The sequence below is a fragment of the Cibotium barometz genome, chromosome 30, assembly GCF_041138505.1.
Source record: "Cibotium barometz isolate CiBa-2024 chromosome 30, ASM4113850v1, whole genome shotgun sequence".
Taxonomy (NCBI): Eukaryota; Viridiplantae; Streptophyta; class Polypodiopsida; order Cyatheales; family Cibotiaceae; genus Cibotium; species Cibotium barometz.
The window spans coordinates 9569928-9592242 of record NC_141075.1 but is presented as its reverse complement, the minus strand read 5'-3'; the positions used below and the strand labels follow the sequence as shown (position 1 = coordinate 9592242).

Genomic DNA, 22315 nt, shown 5'->3' with positions numbered 1-22315 from the left:
TGATTAATATAGATATCAAACCCTGAAAGTTGGGAACATTGTCTCTTACAGCAACATAAGTCTTGAATGGCTTGTATTCTTTGCCAAGCCTATTCAAATAGATACTCACCAAGTCATCGCCTTCCACTAAGACATTAATAGATCCAAGGGATTCAACAATACCCTTGATCTTCTACGCATACTCATTGATGGACATTTTCTTCTTCTCCCACTATATACAACTCTTGTTTTAGTTGCAACTTCCTTGCCTTTATGTTTATCTAGAACATCTTCACCAAGTTTTACCATGCAAATGCTGGAGTGTTGGCATCTTACATATACCTTATCACAGTGTCTATCACACTGATTGAAAGCCAATACATGACTTTTCTTGTACCCTAGCTCCAATCCTTGAATGCTTTTATCTCTACTGAAGTAGCATTCTCTTCACGCAATTCAGGACGCTTCTCATTGTCTTCTTCACCATAGTCTCAAAATCTTTTTCCCATCAAAAAATTAGTTGTTTTAAACTTCCACGCATGGAAGTTGTTCTTGTCAAGCTTCTCAGTGATAATTTAGTTGACGTTGTCAATACACATCTTTTCTTGCAACAACCAAAACTCTGCAAACAGATAATTTGTGTACACAACTTGCAACACAGCAGTATCTGCTGAAACAGTATATGTTATAACTCTTATAGCGATACTTCTGCATAATCTACATGTCACAACATGTGACTAGAGTACACATACATATACCCACAATCAGCAATACATGTGTAATCACTGTTTGCATACCCAAAATGTACTGCTGGATTGTAATAACCAAAGTTCAGACAGACAATTCCAAACTAGAACTTTCCATAAGTTCCCTAACACACCTTATACTAGCCAAACGGAGGCTGAAAACACCTTATACTAGCTAAACGGATGTCGAAACGCACCCAAAACGCAAATCTAGTCATAAAACTATTGTACAAAGTACTGCGCACATCATAGGTATCTCTGTAGCTGCGAAGATAGCTCGTCAATCGGAGATGTGTAGCTCCCAAAACTACCCAGGGGGTGTCATACCAAAACAAGAAGGGGAGGAGATGATGCTGCTGCTCTTATCCGTATACTGCTTCATTTGCCTTTGCGTAGCTTCCTTTTCTTTCCACTCAACTCCTTAGCCTGAACCACCTTGAGCTCTTGCAAGCACACACACACTTATACAACATAAGTACTAGAGTACTATGTACAAGTGGTCCATAATGTGAACACGCTAAGTAAGTGAGCTAGCAAGATAAGTATGCCATAACTTGGATGGACTAGGTAGGTGTAGTCCAGTTGTAGAATCATTGGTAAAGATCCGTCATGTCAGCTACCCAAAACGTGCTAGTGGTGCAAAGGTGGAACGGTCGCCCACGCACATCATGAGTGTCAACTCGTGTTAAGCTTGACATCTCAACACAAATTGGGTGACACGAAGACGCGATCGCCATTAAGAAGCGGGGTATGTTAACCACTCCATTGGTTAACATGGTGTTCCCCACACCAAGGCGCTTCATCATCTTGTTGCACGAACAACTTCACTTTTGTAAGACGACGCTGGAACATATAAAGCGGCCTTACCATGAGCTTAATGTCAAATAGAAAAATTCTAGTACTCCGTGTATATAGTTGTGAAGACTAGTAATGAAAGCAGGACCACTTTTAAGTTTGGACGGCCTAGTGTAAAAACTAGTCATTTTTATTTTTTACAATAAACAAGACAATCATTCTTTTGCAATAGTTTTCTTGTGAGCTCTTTTTCTTCCCTCTTCTTGCTTGCTCACAAGCTATTGTATTCTTACTTACTTGATGGATGTTGTTTGAACAAGTGTGATTGTAGGTTTCCCTCTTTCGTTAGCTTCTACTTTCACGTCTTTTGTAAGACAAAACCATTGTGAAGGACCAGCTATTCTTGCATCCATCTAGGCATTGAGAGCTCTCCCTTCACCCCTCTGACAAGTAGCAATCCGGTGTGACAACGGAGTGAGAATGCGATGAACGAGCTAGTGTACCCACAATGAAAAGTTGCATTTGTGGCTCAAAGGCAAGACCCAAGACACATGCTTCATCAAGGCTAAGGTGAGCTCTTGACTTGAACAACACCAAAAACATAAAAGTCACCAAGCTCGTGTATATACTTGCTCTTAAGACTAGAACTACTGTGACCTAAGAATATTTTTAAGTTTTGTTCGACCTAGTGTGAAAGCTAGTCATTTGCATATAAGTAAATTTTGACATTAAGCTACACATTCTTTCCTTACAAATAGGATACTCGTGATGAGCTCTCCCTCTTCTCTGCTTGTGTTTTGTTAGATTCTTGCATGTTTGCTGGTTTGTTTGCTGGTTTGAATCTGTTGCCCAAGTTGGGTATGACAATTCTTTTTCAAAAACCCATTGGGTTTTAGGAGTTTTAGTGGGTGAGTTGACATGTCAGTAAGTCCCACAGTACCTAGACTCCCTAACAAGAGTACTTGATCATTGTCACACACCTAGAGCAATTTACGATGCTAGGTCCTCCAAGGTCTTACCCTAAGGTTGCAGCTTATTGATGTGGATGCCCCAATAGTGGGCAAACATGCTGGGTGATGCCAATGGAGTGGCCCTTGCTAGCTAGTGTTTTGGTGTGAAGTGCCATTGTTAGTCGCAACTACAAAGGAATTTGTACATCCCGTAAAACTCTTCCAGTGTAACAATATCCTCCTGCAAGTTTTTTCTCTTTGGACTGTTTTATTAAGGACATTTCCAAAAGCTACAAATGTTTAACCACCAACATAACCAATTACTTACCACCCGTAAAATGGATGCATTCTCTCAAAATCAAAGCTCACTAATCCGACCTTGGAAGTGGTGGCTAGTGAAGTTGTCAAACTTTCCTTGAAATCAAAGTTCATATGTACGTACTATGAACAGTCCACCTTGTCTCAGTTGAGTTTGGACCAATAATACGTTCAGCATTTGCTCACTACAGCTAGAGTGATTGAATAGCAGTCAAAGGACTCGGTGTAGGTTTGAGCATGAAGGCATTATCAGTGCTCTTCATATTGAAAGGAAACGTACAATGAACTTAATCCTGCTCCCATCTCAAGTGGGGGAACCTGGGCACACTAAAAGAAGTTGTCTCATCACAAGAATGGTCCCATGCATTCACCCATTGAAAATAGTTAGGAGGGTGACAGAGTAGTAAAATTGTATTATCATGTTTCAAAAAAATTCTTTATAAGACAGCCCTTGAAGAGGCATGGAAAAAAATTTATTGAAATCTTTCATCTTTGAATGACACCCGTCACCTTCAATCTTTGTTACAATCAACAATAGAATACAACTAACCTATATCCATGAATCTTGGATATTATGTATAAAAGAACTGAAAGAATGTTAATGTCTCCGAGTTGAAGAAAAAAGGTCAACACCAAGGATGCCACAGGTTGACACAAAATCTCTCTTCACAGTCCTCCATCAGCAATACTTCCTGAAACCTGAAAGCCACACGAATCATACTCCCATCTTTTCAAAGATAGAATCCTGCCTGAATTCCACACAGATCATACTCCCTTTGCAGTCCTCCAACAGCAATACTTCCTTCAACTAAATTACTAAAACCTGAAAGCCACACAAATCATACTCCCATCTTTTCAAAGATAGAATCCTTCCTGTATTCCATCAATCAATCACTCGCCCTCTGGAACTCACCCGTCACAAAAGTGTTTTTTTTCTTGAGCAAAACAAACAACCCTTGATGTGGCATGAAGAGAACCAATGCACTGCTCTGCACTCATGGTTAACTAAAAGAGCTCCATGTATTCATACTCCCTTTGGGAGTCTGGCCACCTCCAAAAGGGCTGGTGCCTGAAAATAGATCATTATCATCAAATGATGGTGTGATATCCCGTCCTGCTCCAGCATCAAGCATGCTACTAAAGGAGTCAAACCTCGCAAAGCCGTTGGAAGGTTGGCTAACATCATTGATATTGCTGCTAAATGAGTCAAACCGGACGAACTGTTCCCGACTAGGCAAGTGATTATCAAAAAATCCTCCACTAGAACTGCGAACAGGAGACATGTCGTTGTAAAAAGGGGTGCTTGGAACTGAGTTATCAAAAAAGACAGAGGAGGTTTCTTTTGTGCGAATGGGTCCGAATGAAGGTAGATCTTCTTGTGAATCCTTGGCATGTCCTGTGTTGGACAGCATGTCAAAAGGATCACTGAACTCAAAGGAGGCAGCAGAGCTGGGCTTCCCTGCTTGAAAGCTAGTATGCAACAGAACCTGTGCATCAACACAAGCAGATATATTAAAACACTTGGACTAATCAAACATAAAGACAATTTGTACTTGATATTTGGGCACAAAAAATGTAACCTTAGAACTCGTGGTATCATTTATCGCCCAGGATGCATTCAAGTACATGTCATCAGTCCCGTGGCTGAAGACTGATGCCCAATCGCCTCCATTGTCAGCATTGGTATCAGCTCCAAATTTTGAAGAAGAGGAACCGTTATTGTGGCTGCAAGAAGCAATCAAGGGCTCAAATCTTGGTAGCATCATCATGCCCAACACACAAAAGCACATATTTATTACATGTGCATACAAATGTTTATCAACAAATCATGTATGATTCATGCTGCATGCAAAGTAATCCAACTCTTACATCAGATCGGTTGCACGCACGTACAAAATTTTAGTAAACATTCCAATATATGAATCATCAGGCATCTAAAAACATCTAAGCGTATGATGTATTTACATATGCCATACGCTGCATGCACTCTTTGAGTCAGCAGGAAATCATAAAGTCACTCCCATGAGGGGAAAGAACATTTGTTTTCCTCCACATAAAATATATTTCTATTTCCACCCTCCCTCCTGCGCCACCATTGCTTCTGGGTTTCTTGTCCGTGTGCATCAATCATTATGATTTTTAGAGTAGCCCTGGTCTTCCTCTCCCCTCCAGAGGAGACCATGGCAGCCGCTCACCTTCCCCAACCAAGGCCACCCTCTTTTGCCCATTTTCGAAAGCAAACCTCCAGCTCATATCATCCCCCATTGCCTCTCTGGAGGCCACCACCCTTATCAGCAGGTTCACCTGTAGTACACCGACCGAAGGGCAGATCTGAGATCTCCTGCGAGCCGCGCTAGTCAGCGAGCAAGGCCGCATTTCCAGCATCTAGTTCCTTGGCAACGAATATATTTGGTTTCAGTTTGACTTCGCCATCCTCAGGGATAGTCCAGCAGCTGAGCCCTATCACAGTACACAACGTACATGAGTCCTTAGCCATATGGCACTATGGCTTCACGCCCGACTCTAACCTGCTGGCCTCCACGATCCGCTTTCCAGAGACTGTCTGCTTCCCAAGCCCACCCATGGAGTATCATGAGCTCCTCCCGACCAAACAACCATAGCTGTCAGTTGTCATGGCTCAGGCTGCACACTTCCCGTCCATCTCACTGATTATCCCCTCATCCAAGAGCCTCCATATTACCTCTCAATTCCCTGCCTTGATGGCTCTCATTTCATATAGAGAATTGAGTTCTCAGGGCTCCCTGTACCATGCTTCGTATATCCCCAGGTGGTACATAATGCGCAGTCCTGCCTCCAGTGCTGCACTAGCATACCCCCCCCCCTCCCAAAAAAAAAAAGGGCAGATCATCATAAGTGGCATACCAGTCCCAAGTAGGGCTGGCAAACCCCTCACCACCATCAGCAGCATGCCACCAATCCCAAGTGGAACGGCTCCTTGGTGGAGGCCACGATCCAGGACCAGACCATTTTCTTTCTCGGGGCATCTACATCACACACAAATCTCAAGCATCTCCGCTCGCATACAAACGACCACTACTCTCTCAAAACCCCTCACAAAGTCCTCCCATCCAAAAGGGAACTTGACTAGAGTCCATGACCTCTTCCCCTGACCATGCACATCGTCTCTTGGAATGTATATGGGCTACCCGTGCAGTGAGCCCCCCACCTCCCCTCCCCCCCGCATGCTGATTTTCTGAGAGCCCCTGATAGCAGGAGCACAGTCCCAACCATTCCCAGAGAGGCCTAGCCATGTGCCCTCCAGACCCCTCCCCCTCCGGCAACAGCCTTCATATTCTCTCTTGAGGCACCGTCCCCCTGTCTCCCTCACACGCCTCTCCTTTTCCCATCCACCCGTTGCCCTTGACCCAACAACCTCAACCAGGCACCACTTTGTCCAGTGCTTGTCTGACGTGCTTGATCCGGTTATGGCCTTCGTATCCATCGTCACCCTTCCTCTGAAGACCCCCCCCCCCCCCCCCCCCCCCCCCCCCCGCACGCGGATCAGGAGGAACCCATTTCTGAAACACTCCTGTCCCACATGCAAGGTCGGTCAACTAGTGTGTAAGGTACTAAAAGGTAATAGAACAATCTTATTTGGGAATTGTGTCTCACGGAAAGGAGGTTATCCATAAGATTGGTTCTAGTTAGTATATACAAGTATGCACTAGGAAAAGAGTTGATGGTAACCAGGTAAAGCTTCTGAGTGATCATGACACTCGAGAAGTAAAAAAGAGCAATGAAAAGTCATTAACTGCATACAAGCCTCTGATCAAGGACATATGCAAAGTTGGTGGACATAATCATATTAGTTTGTCCTCGTGTTAAGCATCAACCGGAACAAAATATTCATCTTAGAAGAAGGTGTTAAAGCCAACCTCATTGTTTTAAAGGTAACATAAAGTTCAACACCGTCACATCTATATGGTGTAATAACACTTCAATGGACAGTAGGTGTTTTTTTTTTTTAAAGATACTCTCTAGTAGAAAGGGAGTTTAAGAACACATGAACGAGAAAGTAATATTCCTCTACTAAAGGAAGTGTTTCTATAATTGAAATACTTATAAAAGAGAACTTATTCCAAGTTGAGTAGCTACACTGAAGAAAAGGTTTCCTAAGTTTGTTTTCGAGGACGAAAACTTTTCTTTCAAAGGAGAGGAAATGTTATGAAACTGACAAGAAACACTATAAGATAAGACTAGAAAAGATTATTTATATGTAAAAGGTTTGCATATAAATAAGGTTTAGGGGATTTCAAATTGGAAATACCTAAAGGAATGGTTAATAGGCATTAAGGTCAATGTAAAAGGGATGTAGATGGTACATAAGAGAAGCCCAAAGGCCACAGAAGTAGGCACCCCCTTCTAGGGGGAGCTGAGGAGGCATTGGATAGTGAAAGGGCCATGCCTAGCCATTGAAAGGTCAAGGGGCTCTGAAGTTGGAAGTTCATGCATAACCCTAGGCCTATATAACCATGTGTTTAGGTTCCATTTGGGATATGGTTGGGTGGAGAATCAAAGTTCTAGTCTTACAAGTCCTCAAGCTTATGATGCAAGGAGCATTACACCCGAGCAAGAGCCGATGCGACAATGGGGGGGGGGATCCATCCCTCTACCGATAGCGCCCCCTGAGGAAGAGGAAGGTATTCCTTCCTGAGGCTTGGGAAGCATACCATCATGGGAAAGCCTAAAACGCTGGCCAGTGGGTCAGATGTGGATCGAAGCCATGCTGCCACCTCACAAAGAAGACCTGGGCCGTACGCAGTGTGACAAGGCTCAGCTGCATGACTCTATCTGACGCCGCTGGCGAGTCAAACTCAACCTAGTAGTAGACACACCCCAAAGGATGAATATCAGTAATCTTTCTAGGCACGCCGAGGCTAACCTGTAAAAGATCCCTAAGCTGTCCGCACACCAGGCAGCCACCAGCAATCTTGCACACCAAAGTGGAGGCCTCTGGGGATGCGGCTGTCGAAGCAAGGAGCTGAAGGTCCACTTCTGAAAAGGATATGCAAGGTACAGCAGCCTCGGTCAGCAATGATGGAGTGGCTGCCATGGAGTCCTCCTAGGGGATGAACACTAGAAGAGGCCGACGCTAGCCAAAAGATAAAGATGCCCAAGAACTCAAAACCTACCTTTAGATTACGGAAGAGAAGAGGCGAGAAGGGAAGAGGGAGTGGGAAGAGGAGAAGCCAAAAGGGACCAGGGAGAAGAAAACAGGTGGTGGAAGGGGGGGTGTGGGGGAAACGGAGATGGAGAAGGGGCAGGGGGCACAAGCATGGGGTGAAGGAGGGGGGGAGCAGCGCGAGAGGGAGGTGAAGGGAAAAAGGGGCAGCAGGCAGGCTCAAGGGAGGAGGGGGGGTGGCGGCAGCTAGCAGGAGTGGAGGACACAAGGGGCAGGGCGACAGGGGCGAGGGGGGATGGGGGAAACGGGGGGGGAACATGGGCGAATGCATGAAGGGGAGGGGGGGGAGGAGGGAGAATGCACGAAGGGGAGGGGGGGCAGCGATGGCGAACATGGGTAGGGCCGGCGATGGCGGGCAGGTACAGGTTGGGGGCTCACAGCTCACGTTCTTATCCAGGTATTTTGGGTTTATTTGAAAGCTTTAAAGCCTTTTACTCTCCTGATTACCTGCTTTTTCCCGCTATACACACTAATGCAGACGTCCTGACATTGCAAATACACAACTTTCCATGCCAACTATTACCCCAAATAAAAACACTAGCAGAGTCACAGGCAAGAATGCCACCAGGAAAGACAAATACAGGCCAAACCAAGTAACTCACTTATGTAACTCCTTGTCAGTTGCAGTTGGATAACTGAAAATGCCTGATTCAAGATGCCCTGGACTAGAAGGAGATGACTCCTCGTGCTGACTACTGTCTCCATTTATGACCACTCCACCATCATCACTGTCAGCTGGTGGAGATAAACTTCCAGCGTGTTCACTGGATGGCCTGTCTTCAGCATGGATCTCTACATCCTCAAAGCCATCCTCAACTCGACCATCATCATCCCAGCTAGCAATAATTGTTGGTTTGGCTGCATCAATCCCTGCACTTCCTTCCTCCATAAATTCTTGAACATATGCAAAGCCTGCTCAGAATTTACAAAAAATCTTGATCTTCTTAATACAAAAAATACCATAAAGAAAAATTCATTTATTGAAAACAGAACTTTTTCCAAGTAGAACATGCATGCTTTCAGGCAACAGGCCAACCAATATAGCAGATAATTGTGAAAATCCTTCACAGTAACAATCGATCTATTGCATGGCTATCCACAAAGCAGTATAAACATGTCCGATACTTTCACACAGCAGTCCATGTAATATATTGCTGTCCAAATAAACAAGCATAAAGAGTGAAAAGACAAAGGCAAATACATATCAGTACGAAGTGTATCCATGCCCTATCTGCCATAGCAAAGCAGCTGGAGATTGTGGCTGTATGTCAGCTGTTGCACCTGGTATCCTTGGTTTGACAGCTCTGGCATGATACTTGGTCCAAAGATGCCATTAATGGCCTGCCAATCCAATGGTCACTCTAACTGGGAGATGATTGGCAGCCTATGGCAAGGCATGTTCATGCCGCTGTGTATACCAAGGTCAAGATGCCTATGGATATGACTATAGATGCAAGTGGACAAAACATGGATTCCTGTGATGAGACAATAGATGCATGCAACATAATTACAGATGCCTGAGGACAAGACCAATGACTTCATTTAGGTGAACTTGAATAAGGGAGACTGCAAAACAACCAAGGTGACTCCTGGATATGCACCATAAATCCCTGGCCTTCTTTCCTAGTGTCAATACATTCAATTTGTTACACAATGTTCAAAGTTTGGTGACATGAATGGCAGCCGTAATGTTTTTCTGCCATAAGAAGTGCCTGAGAGTTGTCTTCATGTGCAAACGCACCATGCTGATGCAACTATGAACTAAAATCAGTCTTACAGGTGACATTTCTGCAGCCACACATGTGAGGTAGAGAGCAGCATATTTTATCAAGTATCTGCTTTCAAGATCAACATAGATAATATGCAACCTGTATTTAAGAAGAATAAAAAAAAACAGCAAGAGCTGTTGCCTAAACAGAGGAGCCAAGTCTAGCCCTTCATGCACCAGGAGTTCACTAATGAACAAACCTTCATCATGGAACTTGTCCCAATCCTCATCCCATTGTGCAGCGTTTTCCTGCACTCCTGGCTGCCAACCTGAGCGCAAAGAACTTCATTACGTGGCTTGCATTGCCAAAAGCAAAAAGCACGCAAGTCATCTCAACAAGCTAAACTGAAGATGCCAGTTTGATGAACTCACCATAAGGCAGCTCTACAAGAGAAGTGGGCTTTATTCTCAAACAAAAATGCTTGCATTTTGCATTTAGAGCTCTCCTTAATTCGTCCAAATCATTGTGTAACCGATCCGCATGAGACTGCAAGTACAGACCCCTTGCTCCATTACATAAAAATAACTTGACACAGCTCTAAATATCAACTGCATCAACCAATATATTGCTAATATATATTAGCTGCACAGAGAACTCTGAAAAAGGGGAAAAGAGTGGGCCCAAAAATGCCAGGGGAGCAGGAAAAACAGCTCATCAAGATCCACACGAGACAGGAGAATAATTCATCAAACAAAAATCATCTTTACACAGAGACTGCCATTACCTGCAGTAAAGCATTGCCATCCCCACCTTGTTCCATTCTGAGTATTGCATTGTAAAGCTCCAGCCTTCGCTCCTGATTACAATCAAACCCTTGTCTTCAAGTTGTAGAAGATGATGTATACCACCCAAATACGGTATTTAAGAGTATTTTTTCATCCTGACCTGGATGTCACGGAAGGCTGCTTCATCAGCAAGCAAACGAGACTGAGATTCCCCTGCCTGCTTGAATTTTTCATCATATCTCTTTGCCAAAGATTCCACCTGCACACGGCTATGATTCAGAAAACTGCAGCTGCAACAAAAAATATTCCAAACTTATCTTGAAAGTACAATAAGAGTGAATGAAGTGATCCAATCGGAAATCTGCAATAAGTAATATATGGTATTATTAGTAGTGTCTAAAAATAGAAGGCACTTTTAACTACAGCTGCTAAAAATTGCATAAGCCAAAGAAGCAGCAAATGCCAAGATGTGTAACTTGAGGCTATATCTACGGATAAGACAAAGGGCCTGTTTAAGAGAGTTTGAATGCTTGAGGGTGTTTTCAGTAGAACAGTTCTGAATGGGCCATGCCCCGCATCTGCACCATGAAATCAATCTAAAGAAGTAACCTTTGCTATGTGACTACTGTGCCTCAAGAGACCTCAGTAAATCCTTCAAAACCAACAGACCAAAACAATTCACCTGAGTAATTGTTTGTCTACTCCTGACAAACAAACATTCAACAAATCAACCTCTTCTTTGTCGTATCCAGAAACTGGTCCAAAAAATACCCCAGGGGACTCTTTCAAGGACACAAACTGCCATGCTTTATACACACACACACACACATATATACTTACACACACACACACACACACACACACACGTATATGTATATATTATATATGTATGTATATGTACATATCTATATATGTATATGTACATATCTATATATGTATATATACATATACGTATATATATACATGTATGTATATATATTTGTGTGTGTGTGTGTGTGTGTGTATCTATATATTATACATACATACATACGTACGTATATGTATTGTATATGTATATGTGTGAGTGTGTGTGTGTGTGTGTGTGTGTACACGCGCGCGTGCGCACATGTATGTATATGTTATGACCCTACTAATGAGGACACCTTGGTAAAGCAGCCCGCGGGTAAGGCATGGCGGCATACAATTGCACATCACCACTTATGAGATTAAGTATGAACAGGAAACGTTCATGGGTGATGGTTGTAGGCCAAAGACCCCGCACGGTACCAACAGGGACATAGAGGGCACATGATTATGGTGTGTGACTGATAAGGTACACATTAGACACCCAAGGTCGATGGTATATATAATGATTGGGTGGTTAAACTAAGTATGCCGTGCTAGGGTTGTTTTTGATATCTTCAAGCTGTAGAACTAAGGGGGTAGAGATGTTACGACCCTAACGAGGGCACCTACTCCATAACATACAAGAAGACTAGACAAGTTAAAAGACTAGATAGGCCCAACCTCACGCTTGTCACCAGCAGCTCTTTCAGTTATTTCACTGAGGCGATTATCACATCTAGTTTTAAACAGCACCTGCGAAGTGAACAAAGATAGCATTCAAATGTATCGGACAAATTTCCACAAAAAAGAAAAAAAGGATGGAGAATCGTATAAAACATAAAGAGAATCCAAAAACACAATACAAAGCTAAGGGGGTGAACCATACAATATCTTGCAGCTTTGAACGATAATAATCCATTTTTTCTTTGGAATCCATAATTTCTTTTTCCAATTCAAGTACCTGCTCCAGCACAATGGCACTTCAAACCACAGACTATGAGCACAACTGAGCTTCATTTCAGTGGAAAACTGAATATAGTAAGAAAAAAGCATGACCAATAGTACTCCGCATGCTTATAAGCAATGACTTACAACTCCCTCAACCTTCACTAGAGGCTAGAGATAGCCTACAGACTTCATTAGAACCAAAAAGAACTGCTCTTGGCATAACTCTTGTTAAGCTGCTCTAAGCTGCTCTATAATGAATCGATTAATGAACTTCCCCTCAAGTAGTTGTTAACAATAGCCAATTTATTTACTAACATTTAACTTCTGATGATTTCTGAGGGTGATAAACTTTTACAAATTCACAATGAGCTGGCACATATTTGTAGGCAAGCCCATGCACACTGAGTTACACAGAAGACCTGACTCAAAAAACGAGTCAAAGCTCCTCTCTTTGAGTGTGTTTATGGTGTGATTTGCCAGGATATGCAAACTCCACGTTTACGTTGTAGCATGTTTCAATGCAAATCTCAAATTGCTACCACCATAAAATTTTGTAGGCAGTAAAGTAGAGTTTCTCTTGATAGAATGTGCAGCGGAAGAAGGGAAAGTGGAAACACAAGAGAGAGAGTGAGAGAGAGAGAGATGGAGAGGAAACCCAGGTGAGAACCTGCTCTCAATATCATCACCAAAAGGAATACATGTCCCGAGCAAGAGGGGAGAACCTCGTATGTGAGGGACTGCAGCTAGACAAGCGGAAAGCAATGAATATGTGAGGGAGGCATGCCGGCTATATATACTACTACATGTAGGCAGCCGACTGGAGCAAAAGACCTCCACAACTGGGAAAAATACCCAGGACAATAAATGGGGAATAAATATGGGTAAAATATGAGTGAGGGGTGACCAGCCCCTCAGACTAACATGGTCAGCCCTAGAGGCTAAAATAGGAAACCAAATAGGAAGCCAACAAGTAGGGGATGATGTCTAACATCTCTATGGGATAAAACCACCATGAAATTCCAATGTACATGTAGCGTCTAAGTTTCTGGTCCAGATTCTTTCATCAAGCCAACCTGTGTTGAAGCCTGCTTCCTTCAAAAGCTTCTCTCTCAAATGCTACTCCATGAACCACTCGGGCTCTAAGTCATAAGATATATTACAAGTTTAGTTGTTGAAACGGTCCATTGACAAGGTCCCAATGCTGTTGCTCACGTTTGAGAGGTGTCACTGTTGGAAGTCACCTTGTCTCAAGGGGCGGTGACCTTGAGATTAGGTCCTAATCTAGGTAGGGTTCATTATTATTGATAATCCATGGTTACTAGCTATTTATGATTGGATGATTTATTATTTATAGCGGCAATAGTCACTATACAAGTAACTTATGGATTATTGAGGTCATATTGCTATACCATGGCCATGGTGGTCCACAAGCAGTCTTTGCCGAGGGTCCCATAGGACTTAAAGAGTATCATGATCGATAAAGCTAGGGATTTCTTAGCAGATATGCAAGAGATGCTAGTTACTGCATGGGATGCTATCAAGAGTGCTTAGGCAGATATGCAAGAGATGCTAGTTACTGCATGGGATGCTATCAAGAGTGTGCTTAGGATAGAGCATGATTTTATGCTAATAGGCAGCATTCACCGAGGGAGTTATCCAAGGGAATGTTGGTTTACTGTACCCAAGAGTTCTCACACGTTGCGGATGGGGAAGGTTGGAAAGTTGTCCCCTAGGTACTGTGGACCTTACAGGATCCTGAAGAGGGTTGGTGAGGTGCTAGCTGCAAGGTGGGTGGTTCGGCCCATGGTCATGCGATGTGTATGACAATGACGGGTGCGTGAAACCTCATCAGGGTTTTGGTTCTAGGTCAGATAATCCTGAAAAGGGTTGGTGAGGTGCTAGCTACAAGGTGGGTGGTTCAGCCCATGGTCATGTGATGTGTACGACGACGACGGGTGCATGAAACCTCATCAGGGTTTCGGCTCTTGAACGTGGTCTGTGAAGACCTTACACCGTGGGTGGAGACAACTTGCGCAAAGATTCGATCGATTGAGGAGAGGAGGGTGTTGGAAATTGGGTGGGGGGCCAAGTCCCAGGAGGTCACTGATCCCAATTGTGTTCACACCAATGCACACTTGACCGGAGGTTTCCAAAAATTGGTACCTCCGCTAAAGATCACCCATTGCACGCCCACCCCCGACTCTCCAGTAGTGGCCTCGTCACTCGACACTTGTCAACGTTGTGAGATCATCAGTAGCATTGCGGCATGGCACATCTGGCGCACATGGTGCAACAAGGCCGTTGAGGTCCCCCCCCCCCCCCCCCCCCCCCCCCCGCCTTCCTCCTTTTTCCAAAAAAGCAAATCCCATCCTTGCCATATGGCCAAATATCATTCATACCATCGCAACCAGTGGGGGAACTTCAGGGAGATTTCGACCGCATGCAGAGACGTCAAGACGCCTTCCTTCGCGGCCCCTTCCTCCCTTCCTCTCAGACAAGGCCGCTGACCCAACTTGGCACTACATGCTACCAGTTTGAGTCTCTCTCTCTCTCTCTCTCTCTCTCTCTCTCTCTCTCTCTCTCTCTCTCTCTCTCATGGCTTGTTTGCTTTAGACCTGCATAGCCCTCTACGGAGATCACGAGAGGATTGGCAGGTGTACTACATGCATCCGCCTCATGCGCTTCCCTGCACTATGATCCCTTCCACCCCAACCCCCCCGCAGCACTGCCCCACAGAACAGTTGGTATGATGATGAGTGTCGTGAGACACGAGCATAGCTACAGCGTGAGATTGCCATTGGGAGATAGGCTAGGATGATCTTTCGACGCCTTTTGCGGAGGAAGAAACGAGCCTACTTGGCTAAGCTAGAGGAGGAGATCTACCAACTCTTCATGGGGAAGGACACCAAGAGGGCATGGAAGAAGATGTTTCAAGAGAGACAGCCTGGTACTCCGATTATTGCACCTGAGGCATGGCATACTTTTGCTAGAGAGCTATATGATGCACCAGGACAGCCCCCCACCCCCCCTCCATTGGGAGCTAGACCGGCTAGCAACACCTTTTTTACTATGCGGATGGTGCTAGATGCGATATATAGGTTACAGAATGGAAAGGCACAGGATCATGATGGGCTAGTTGGAGAGCACTTCTCATATGCGCGCGACACTTTGGCTCCGCTCATCGTACATGTATTTAATCGTGCCATTTGTGAGGGTTTCCTGGCAAGCTAGACAGAGCATATCATTGTACCACTCTTTAAGAGTGGGGACCCCATGGTACCAGGCAATTACAGGACAATCATGATTGGTCATTACTTGGCCAAACTATATGGCTCTATATTGGAGTCGGAGCTGAGCCGCTGGGCAGAGAGGCATGGTCATCGAGCACATGGACAGGCCGGCTTCAGGAGAGGATTTACTACCTTGGATCACATACTGACACTTCGGGCACTTATTGCAGAGGGCAAGGCATAGAAGAGAAGGATATACTGCAGCTTTGTGGACTCCCGCAAAGCCTTCGATACCGTACCACATGCCAGGCTTATGCATAGATTGCATGACATTGAGGTACCCGAGGATATGCAGTGGGGGATATATGCTTTGTATGAGTCTATGACAGGCAGAGTCTAAGCACCAGGCGGACTATCCGATATGGTGACCAGCACGATAGGGGTGAAGAAAGGATGCCCGCTATTGCCCACCCTCTTTGGACTGTACATTGATGTTGCCTCCGATTATGACAGATTGGGAGGCCCAGGGGCATGCCTGGCAGGGGTGTTGATACCCATCTTGTTATATGCTGATGATATTGTTCTAATCTCGGACTCTGGTGAGGGATTACAGAGACACCTGGATGCATTACAAGCTTTCTGTGCGGATAGAGATCTGACAGTGAACCTTGGGAAAACCAAGGTTATGGTGTACCACACAGGCATGGGTGACGAGATCAAAGCCTCAATTCACTTTCCGAGGGAAGCCGGTTGAGTACGTCAGGTCATATGTTAACTTGGGAGTTACTTTCACAGGACCGCATTTCTCCCTGAAGGAGGCAGCAGCAGCTAGATTAGCTCGAGGGCATGCAGCCTTGGGGGCACTTGAGAGGCAGCGTGCACACATACAGTTTTAGGAGCCGCGCACCAAATTGTGGCTATTTGATACGCTTGTGACACCGACCCTCGTGTACGGAGCTCCAATTTGGGGGCCCAACATACATCACAGATGTCAGAGAGGGACGGATGAGGGATGGAGGCAAATGGCGAGACCACTGATTATGATGATTGCCCGCATGATTCGGAGCAAATCATCAATACCACATGAGATTGTTCGGGCTGAGCTGGGTGCCGCACCAGGTGACCGAGCCCTATTCCAAGCAATTACCTTTTTACAGCGGCTATGGGAGCTCCCTCAGCAGAGGTACTCCCAGATAATCATTGCTGGTACGCTCACATGAGATCATGGTTTGACCCACATGGTTTGCAGATAGAGGCAGTACCACCCTTTCAGTACAGTCTGGATTGTCCATTTTTGGATCTCACCCGCTCAGAGCAAAACCGCGTGATCAGGATGGATATCATCAGAGTGGACACAGAGAGGACATGGACTAGTCCCCTTGAGCCCTTAGGCACGAAAATGGCTCATTACAAGAGCCATTTTCTACACCTCTCACCAAATGATTTCATCACCCGCCCAGCGTACATGGAGTACACCTATCACATGGGATACGTTGTGCCATTGGACAGATCCAAACCTCATCACACCAACTGCGGATTGAGACAGGGCAATACATGGAGTACACCTATCACATGGGATACGTTGTGCCATTGGACAGATCCAGACCTCATCACACCAGCTGCGGATTGAGACAGGGCGATATGTGCATCAGATCTTGGATGACCGCATTTGTCAGCTATGCTACCAGGAGGCAGAGACAAAGGAGCACTACATTTGCCAATGTACAGTCTATTATGAGATCCAAGGGAGATATCACTTCCTCTTCCGAGAGGGTTTTGGGCCGTTACACAGGGTCATGGAGTTTGAGGATCAAAGATGCCTGGGATTGTTCCTACTTGAGCTCAAGAGACACAGAGAGACCCTCTTGGCAGACAGGAGACCGAGCCATGATGTACCTAGACAGAGGACCCTGACAGATTTCTTTGGCACCAGCACCAACAACCTTAGCCCACACACCTCCTGATACCTCCTCCATTGGGACATCAGGGCACCCAACCACGCTCCCAGGGAGTCACCACTGATAGAGCAGTCATCTTATGTCGTGCTCGTCGGCCATGCCCACCAGGATCCCGACCACGGCATCCTCGCCATCGCCAGATCAGAGCCATTATTGCTCGGTATCGGAGGCGCCTACCTCGCTTCTACGACCTCTCCATTCTAGACAACCCCATGGCAGAGATATTTGATCTAAGGAGAGGGCAACACTTCAACTGATCAGCATACATGGATCTACTTGATATACATTTTCCAGTATTTTCTACCATTGTCACAGGGGACGGAGGGGACAGACCCTTGGAAGGGGGGGGGGAGCCGTCCCGGGAACAGTGGGACGGGGACGAAAGGGGACAGATGGACGTCCCCAGCTGGGCGTCCCTCACAAGGGACGGCGTTCCAGGGACGGATCCAGAAGGGGACGGTTGTGGGGGACGGCTGCATGGGAACACCTGATGTTACTGTTTGGGCAATGGTCACATTTTTGACCTTTTTTTGGACCGTTTGGGAGGGGCTTTTCGTGGGCCTTTAGCCTTGGCCCATAGGCCTTGAGCCTTTGAGGCTTTGGGCCTTGGCCTCTCTCTTGCCTCCCTCCCTATAAGAAGACACACACATACACACTCCCTCTCACACTTCAAGCTTTAGCTTCACACACACACACTGTCTCCCTCAAGCGGAAAGCCTCAAGGGCCAATGTCTCAAGTTTCAAGCTCTCACACAAGCAAGCTGTAGCCTCTCAAGACACACACTCTCCCTCACACACACACTCTCTCAAGCTTCACACACACACACACACACCCTCTGTTGGAAATAAGTGCACACTAGGTGTACTATTTCTAGTCTAGTTTCACTTAAGTCTTTGTGTCTTGAGTCTAGTGCCATGTGGCATCTCTACATTTATCCCATAAGTCAGTCTACTCAATCTTGTACTTCTCACCTATATATTGTAGGTGTCACATCAATGAAAGTATCAATCTTGTGTCTTGTCTACACTCATCTCAAGGTAACTCTTTGTCTTTCATTTGTTTTGTTTCATTTCTAGTTTTGCTATTGCTTTCATGTTTCTCTACATGGTATCAGAGCAAGTTTTTAGGGTTTCCTTGTTTTTCTTATGAGCTTTCGCCATTCTCTCCAAGTTGTCCCACTCAACTCAGCGCAGCCCATCTGTTGCCCTGCGTAGATCTGCACATGTTGTGTAACTTGACTTGCATTTGTTGTCCAACGTCACCTCTCAAGCTGCACGTGCTGCCCAGCACATTCTGAACCTTCTGTCCGCCAGCTTTTGCTGTCCGCCGGCCTGTTTACAGTTGCTGCTGCCTGCGCTTCACCCTCTACAGGCTGCGCATCACTCCATACCTGCAGCTATTGTCGGTCTCCCTCTCCTCTTGAAGAATCTACAAGGTACATGCTACATTGTCTCCTTCAGTTTGCTGGTCAGTCCTTTCCTCATATCTGCAAACTGCTAGTTCCTCATGCTTCGATAGGCTGTCACATGCTATGGCCTTGACAAGTGGTGAGAGAGCCGGCTTCTAAAAACAGTTTGGATCTCTTTTTCATTCATTTCTGCAATCTTGTAAGGGAATAGACACTGCCCTTGCATTTTAGCAAGAGGTAAGACCTTCCCACATGGCCTCTTCTACTCATTCTCTCATGTCTATCGACAAATTCAATGGCTCCAACTTTCATACTTGGCAAATCAAAATCAAGTGCCATCTTATGAAAGAAGGTCTTTGGGACGTTGTTCACCATGCTGCTCCCGAAGATTCAGACATTGAGCAAGTTATCACTTATGCTCCCACTGCCAAGAATGACAAAGCCTATGCTATCATCCTGCTCGGTCTTGGCGATGATTACATTCATCACATCTCCGACATACAGTCTGCTTCTCGAGCATGGATCACTTTGGATACCCTTTTTGGACCTCGTTCTAAAAACTCTAAGATTGCACTTATGATCTCATTCTTTGATCTATATATGCAGGAGGGAGCTACTATAGCCTCTCATGTCAATTATTTTCGCAGTCTTATGGTTCAGCTTGCTTCAGTGAAGTCCCCCATCTCCGAAGATATTGCTATTGCTGTGCTTCTCAAAAGCTTACCTGAAACCTATGCTACTCTTGTCACTACCTTCAAGTATCACAATAATCCTACTCTTGAAGGTATCATCAATGCTCTCCAAGAAGAGGAAAGAACAAAACAACAAAAGGTAACTGACACTGCTTTTTTAGCAAAGAAAGGAGGTTCTAAGGTAAGAAAGCCTTGCACCCATTGTGGAAAAACTAATCATTTGGAGAAGGACTGCTTCAAGGCTCATCCATGCACCATTTGTGGCCGTGATAATCACCGGGAGAAGGACTGCTACTCTAAAACCTCTACATCAGCCCCTGTATCTACCTCAGCCCATGTTGCTACAGCATCTACATCAGCAGATCTTGCTGTTCATTCCTCACATGATGAGGAATGGGCTTTCTGATTACTTCACCTTTCTTGTCTACCACTTTGACCACCGATGATGTAGGTCAAGGGGTTCTAGTGTCTTACTCATTCTGCTTTAGGACCTCTCTCTTGTCCCTACTTGAGAGGCAGAGATTGCCCTTGAGGAGGGATGTCTTCAAGGTCCATCTGTTTGTCTACAGTCAGTTCTACAGTCAGTCTTCTGTCTATCTAGTCTTGTCTGTCTATCTATCTGTTGTCTGTCTATCTGTCTATCAATCTGACTGTGTCTTGTTTTAGATCCATCTTGTCCCTACCCTTGTGGACCCATATGAGGATATCACTTGAGGAGGGGTGTCTTAGGATTTTTTTTGTCTCTCGTGTCTAGTCTCTCAGTTTATCAGTCTTTATGTCTATCTTCTAGTCTTGTCTTTTTTTGTCTTCCTCCTAGTGTCTACTTAAGGAGGGTGTTGGAAATAAGTGCACACTAGGTGTACTATTTCTAGTCTAGTTTCACTTAAGTCTTTGTGTCTTGAGTCTAGTGCCATGTGGCATCTCTACATTTATCCCATAAGTCAGTCTACTCAATCTTGTACTTCTCACCTATATATTGTAGGTGTCACATCAATGAAAGTATCAATCTTGTGTCTTGTCTACACTCATCTCAAGGTAACTCTTTGTCTTTCATTTGTTTTGAGTAGTCATCTTAGCAGTCCATCTTGCATCTGCAAGGCATACATGTTACCCATGAACTCTCTGGGAAAGAATGACATCCATCATCAAAGGAGGACATAAGTTTTGGGCTTCAACTGGCAGCAGCAGGGGGTTTCTCTTCCACAGAAGACGGAAGTTTGCTCCAACATCGCCTCAGGAGGTTCAGAGCTTCAGGAACGACGGAGATGGTAGGTGAAAGGTTTCCACAGGCAAGTCAAGGTGACTCAGGTATTTCCAAGCAGTTTAGCAGCATTTGCCATTCAGTTCCCGCAGTACATGGAGTCTTGGCTCAGAGGATTTCACTCCTACAGACGACCTCAGTCCCGGCAGCAGAAGACAGAAGGGGGCAGTGGTTCGGAGGAGAAGGATCACAAAGGAGTCGAAGGTTGCCAGGTATACCACCCAGCAACAGTTTAGCAGCGGGGAATGTCACGTGCACACCATTCAGGTGTACAGTGACATGGCATCATTTTAGCATCATAGACATCATCAGGCATTTAATCATGATTTAGTCAGGCATATATGAGGGTGTTTTATCACCAACATAAGCATGTAAGGTATTCATTATGGGCAGCCAACAGCATATGGTGACCAGCCGACAGCACATGGTAGTCATGATGGGCAGCCGACCAGCATTTATGCTATTTTTGGCATTCAGTCGTGGGCTTCTGACATCTGGCCGACTGCAGCCAGGCTGGCCGACCAGCCCCCCTCACCCATATATATAGAGACCTCAGCATTCAGTTCAGATCATCATCATCATCCGTCATCAGCGCATCTCAACGCATCTCAGATAGCAGCATTCAGCAGGGTGTTCTCCAACGCATCTCCTCCAGGAAGCTTTGGGAGCAGCATATTCAACAACGCATCATCATCAGCATTCAGTACTTCATCTTCAGCAAACGCATCTATTCTCCTCAGCGTTTCCTTCCCAGGTAACAGGAGTACATCTGCGTTTCATCATCAAGTCAGCATAGCATCTGTTCCAAAGCATCCCTTCAGCGTTTCCTTCCCAGGAGACAAGGGAAAGATAGTGGACAGCAGTTCATATAGCATATCAGCATATTCAGCAGCATAGATCCATTTGGATCTCATTGTAACCGCATTCATCATCTAATATAGCTGCATTGCATTATTTGTCTATCTCTTAAACATCATTAAGTGCAGTTCAGTTAGACTAAGGTTGTGATTACTACGGTCTTAACCTCTCGCATGTCACACCGTAGAAGGACAACGGGATGGACATGGTGGGATGAGGTCAATCACACCCCATCCCCTCATGGAGGTGGTGCACAGCCATGGACATGCAATCTTTGCCCGTATAGGCGAGTGGGTGGTACTGACAAAATAATTTTTAAGTGCCGTTCCTACCCCCGTCCCCATTCCCTACATATGGCCGTCCCCCGTCCCGTTCCTGTCCCCATCCCCCGTTACCGTCCCCCGTCCCTTGTGACTATGTAAATTTCTACTCAGTATCATCTCGGAGTCTTACAATTCTGTTCTTATACCTGTAAGACACTTAGTTTATAGTACTTTTTAGTCTCATTTAGTTGTTCTCTTTGATAAGACACCAACTTCAGATGTACTCTCAGTTTTGGTCTCATAGGCCATTATGGACTCTTAGAGATGTGAATATATCATTTCATCTCTCTCTCTCTCTCTCTCTCTCTCTCTCTCAGAGAGCATTC

General features: G+C 45.1%; 1 protein-coding gene across 3 annotated transcripts in view; it reads right to left on the bottom strand.

Annotated features, from left to right (window-relative positions):
• Positions 1 to 3173: 3173 nt before the first annotated feature.
• The window catches only part of LOC147621132 (uncharacterized), a 44064-nt gene continuing 24922 nt past the window's right edge, over positions 3174 to 22315 (bottom strand). For 2 of the 3 annotated variants that reach the window (XM_086823864.1, XM_086823865.1), the window contains exons 5-13: positions 12197 to 12271; positions 11992 to 12063; positions 10646 to 10744; positions 10485 to 10556; positions 10132 to 10246; positions 9960 to 10028; positions 8594 to 8903; positions 4369 to 4513; positions 3174 to 4275 (exon numbers count right to left, since the gene is read on the bottom strand). In XM_086823864.1, coding sequence (XP_086679990.1) covers positions 3790 to 4275; positions 4369 to 4513; positions 8594 to 8903; positions 9960 to 10028; positions 10132 to 10246; positions 10485 to 10556; positions 10646 to 10744; positions 11992 to 12063; positions 12197 to 12271 — 1443 coding nt within the window. In that variant the 3' untranslated portion in view covers positions 3174 to 3789. The remainder of the gene's footprint in view (positions 4276 to 4368; positions 4514 to 8593; positions 8904 to 9959; positions 10029 to 10131; positions 10247 to 10484; positions 10557 to 10645; positions 10745 to 11991; positions 12064 to 12196; positions 12272 to 22315) is intronic. The other variant, XM_086823866.1, reaches the window with a different exon arrangement.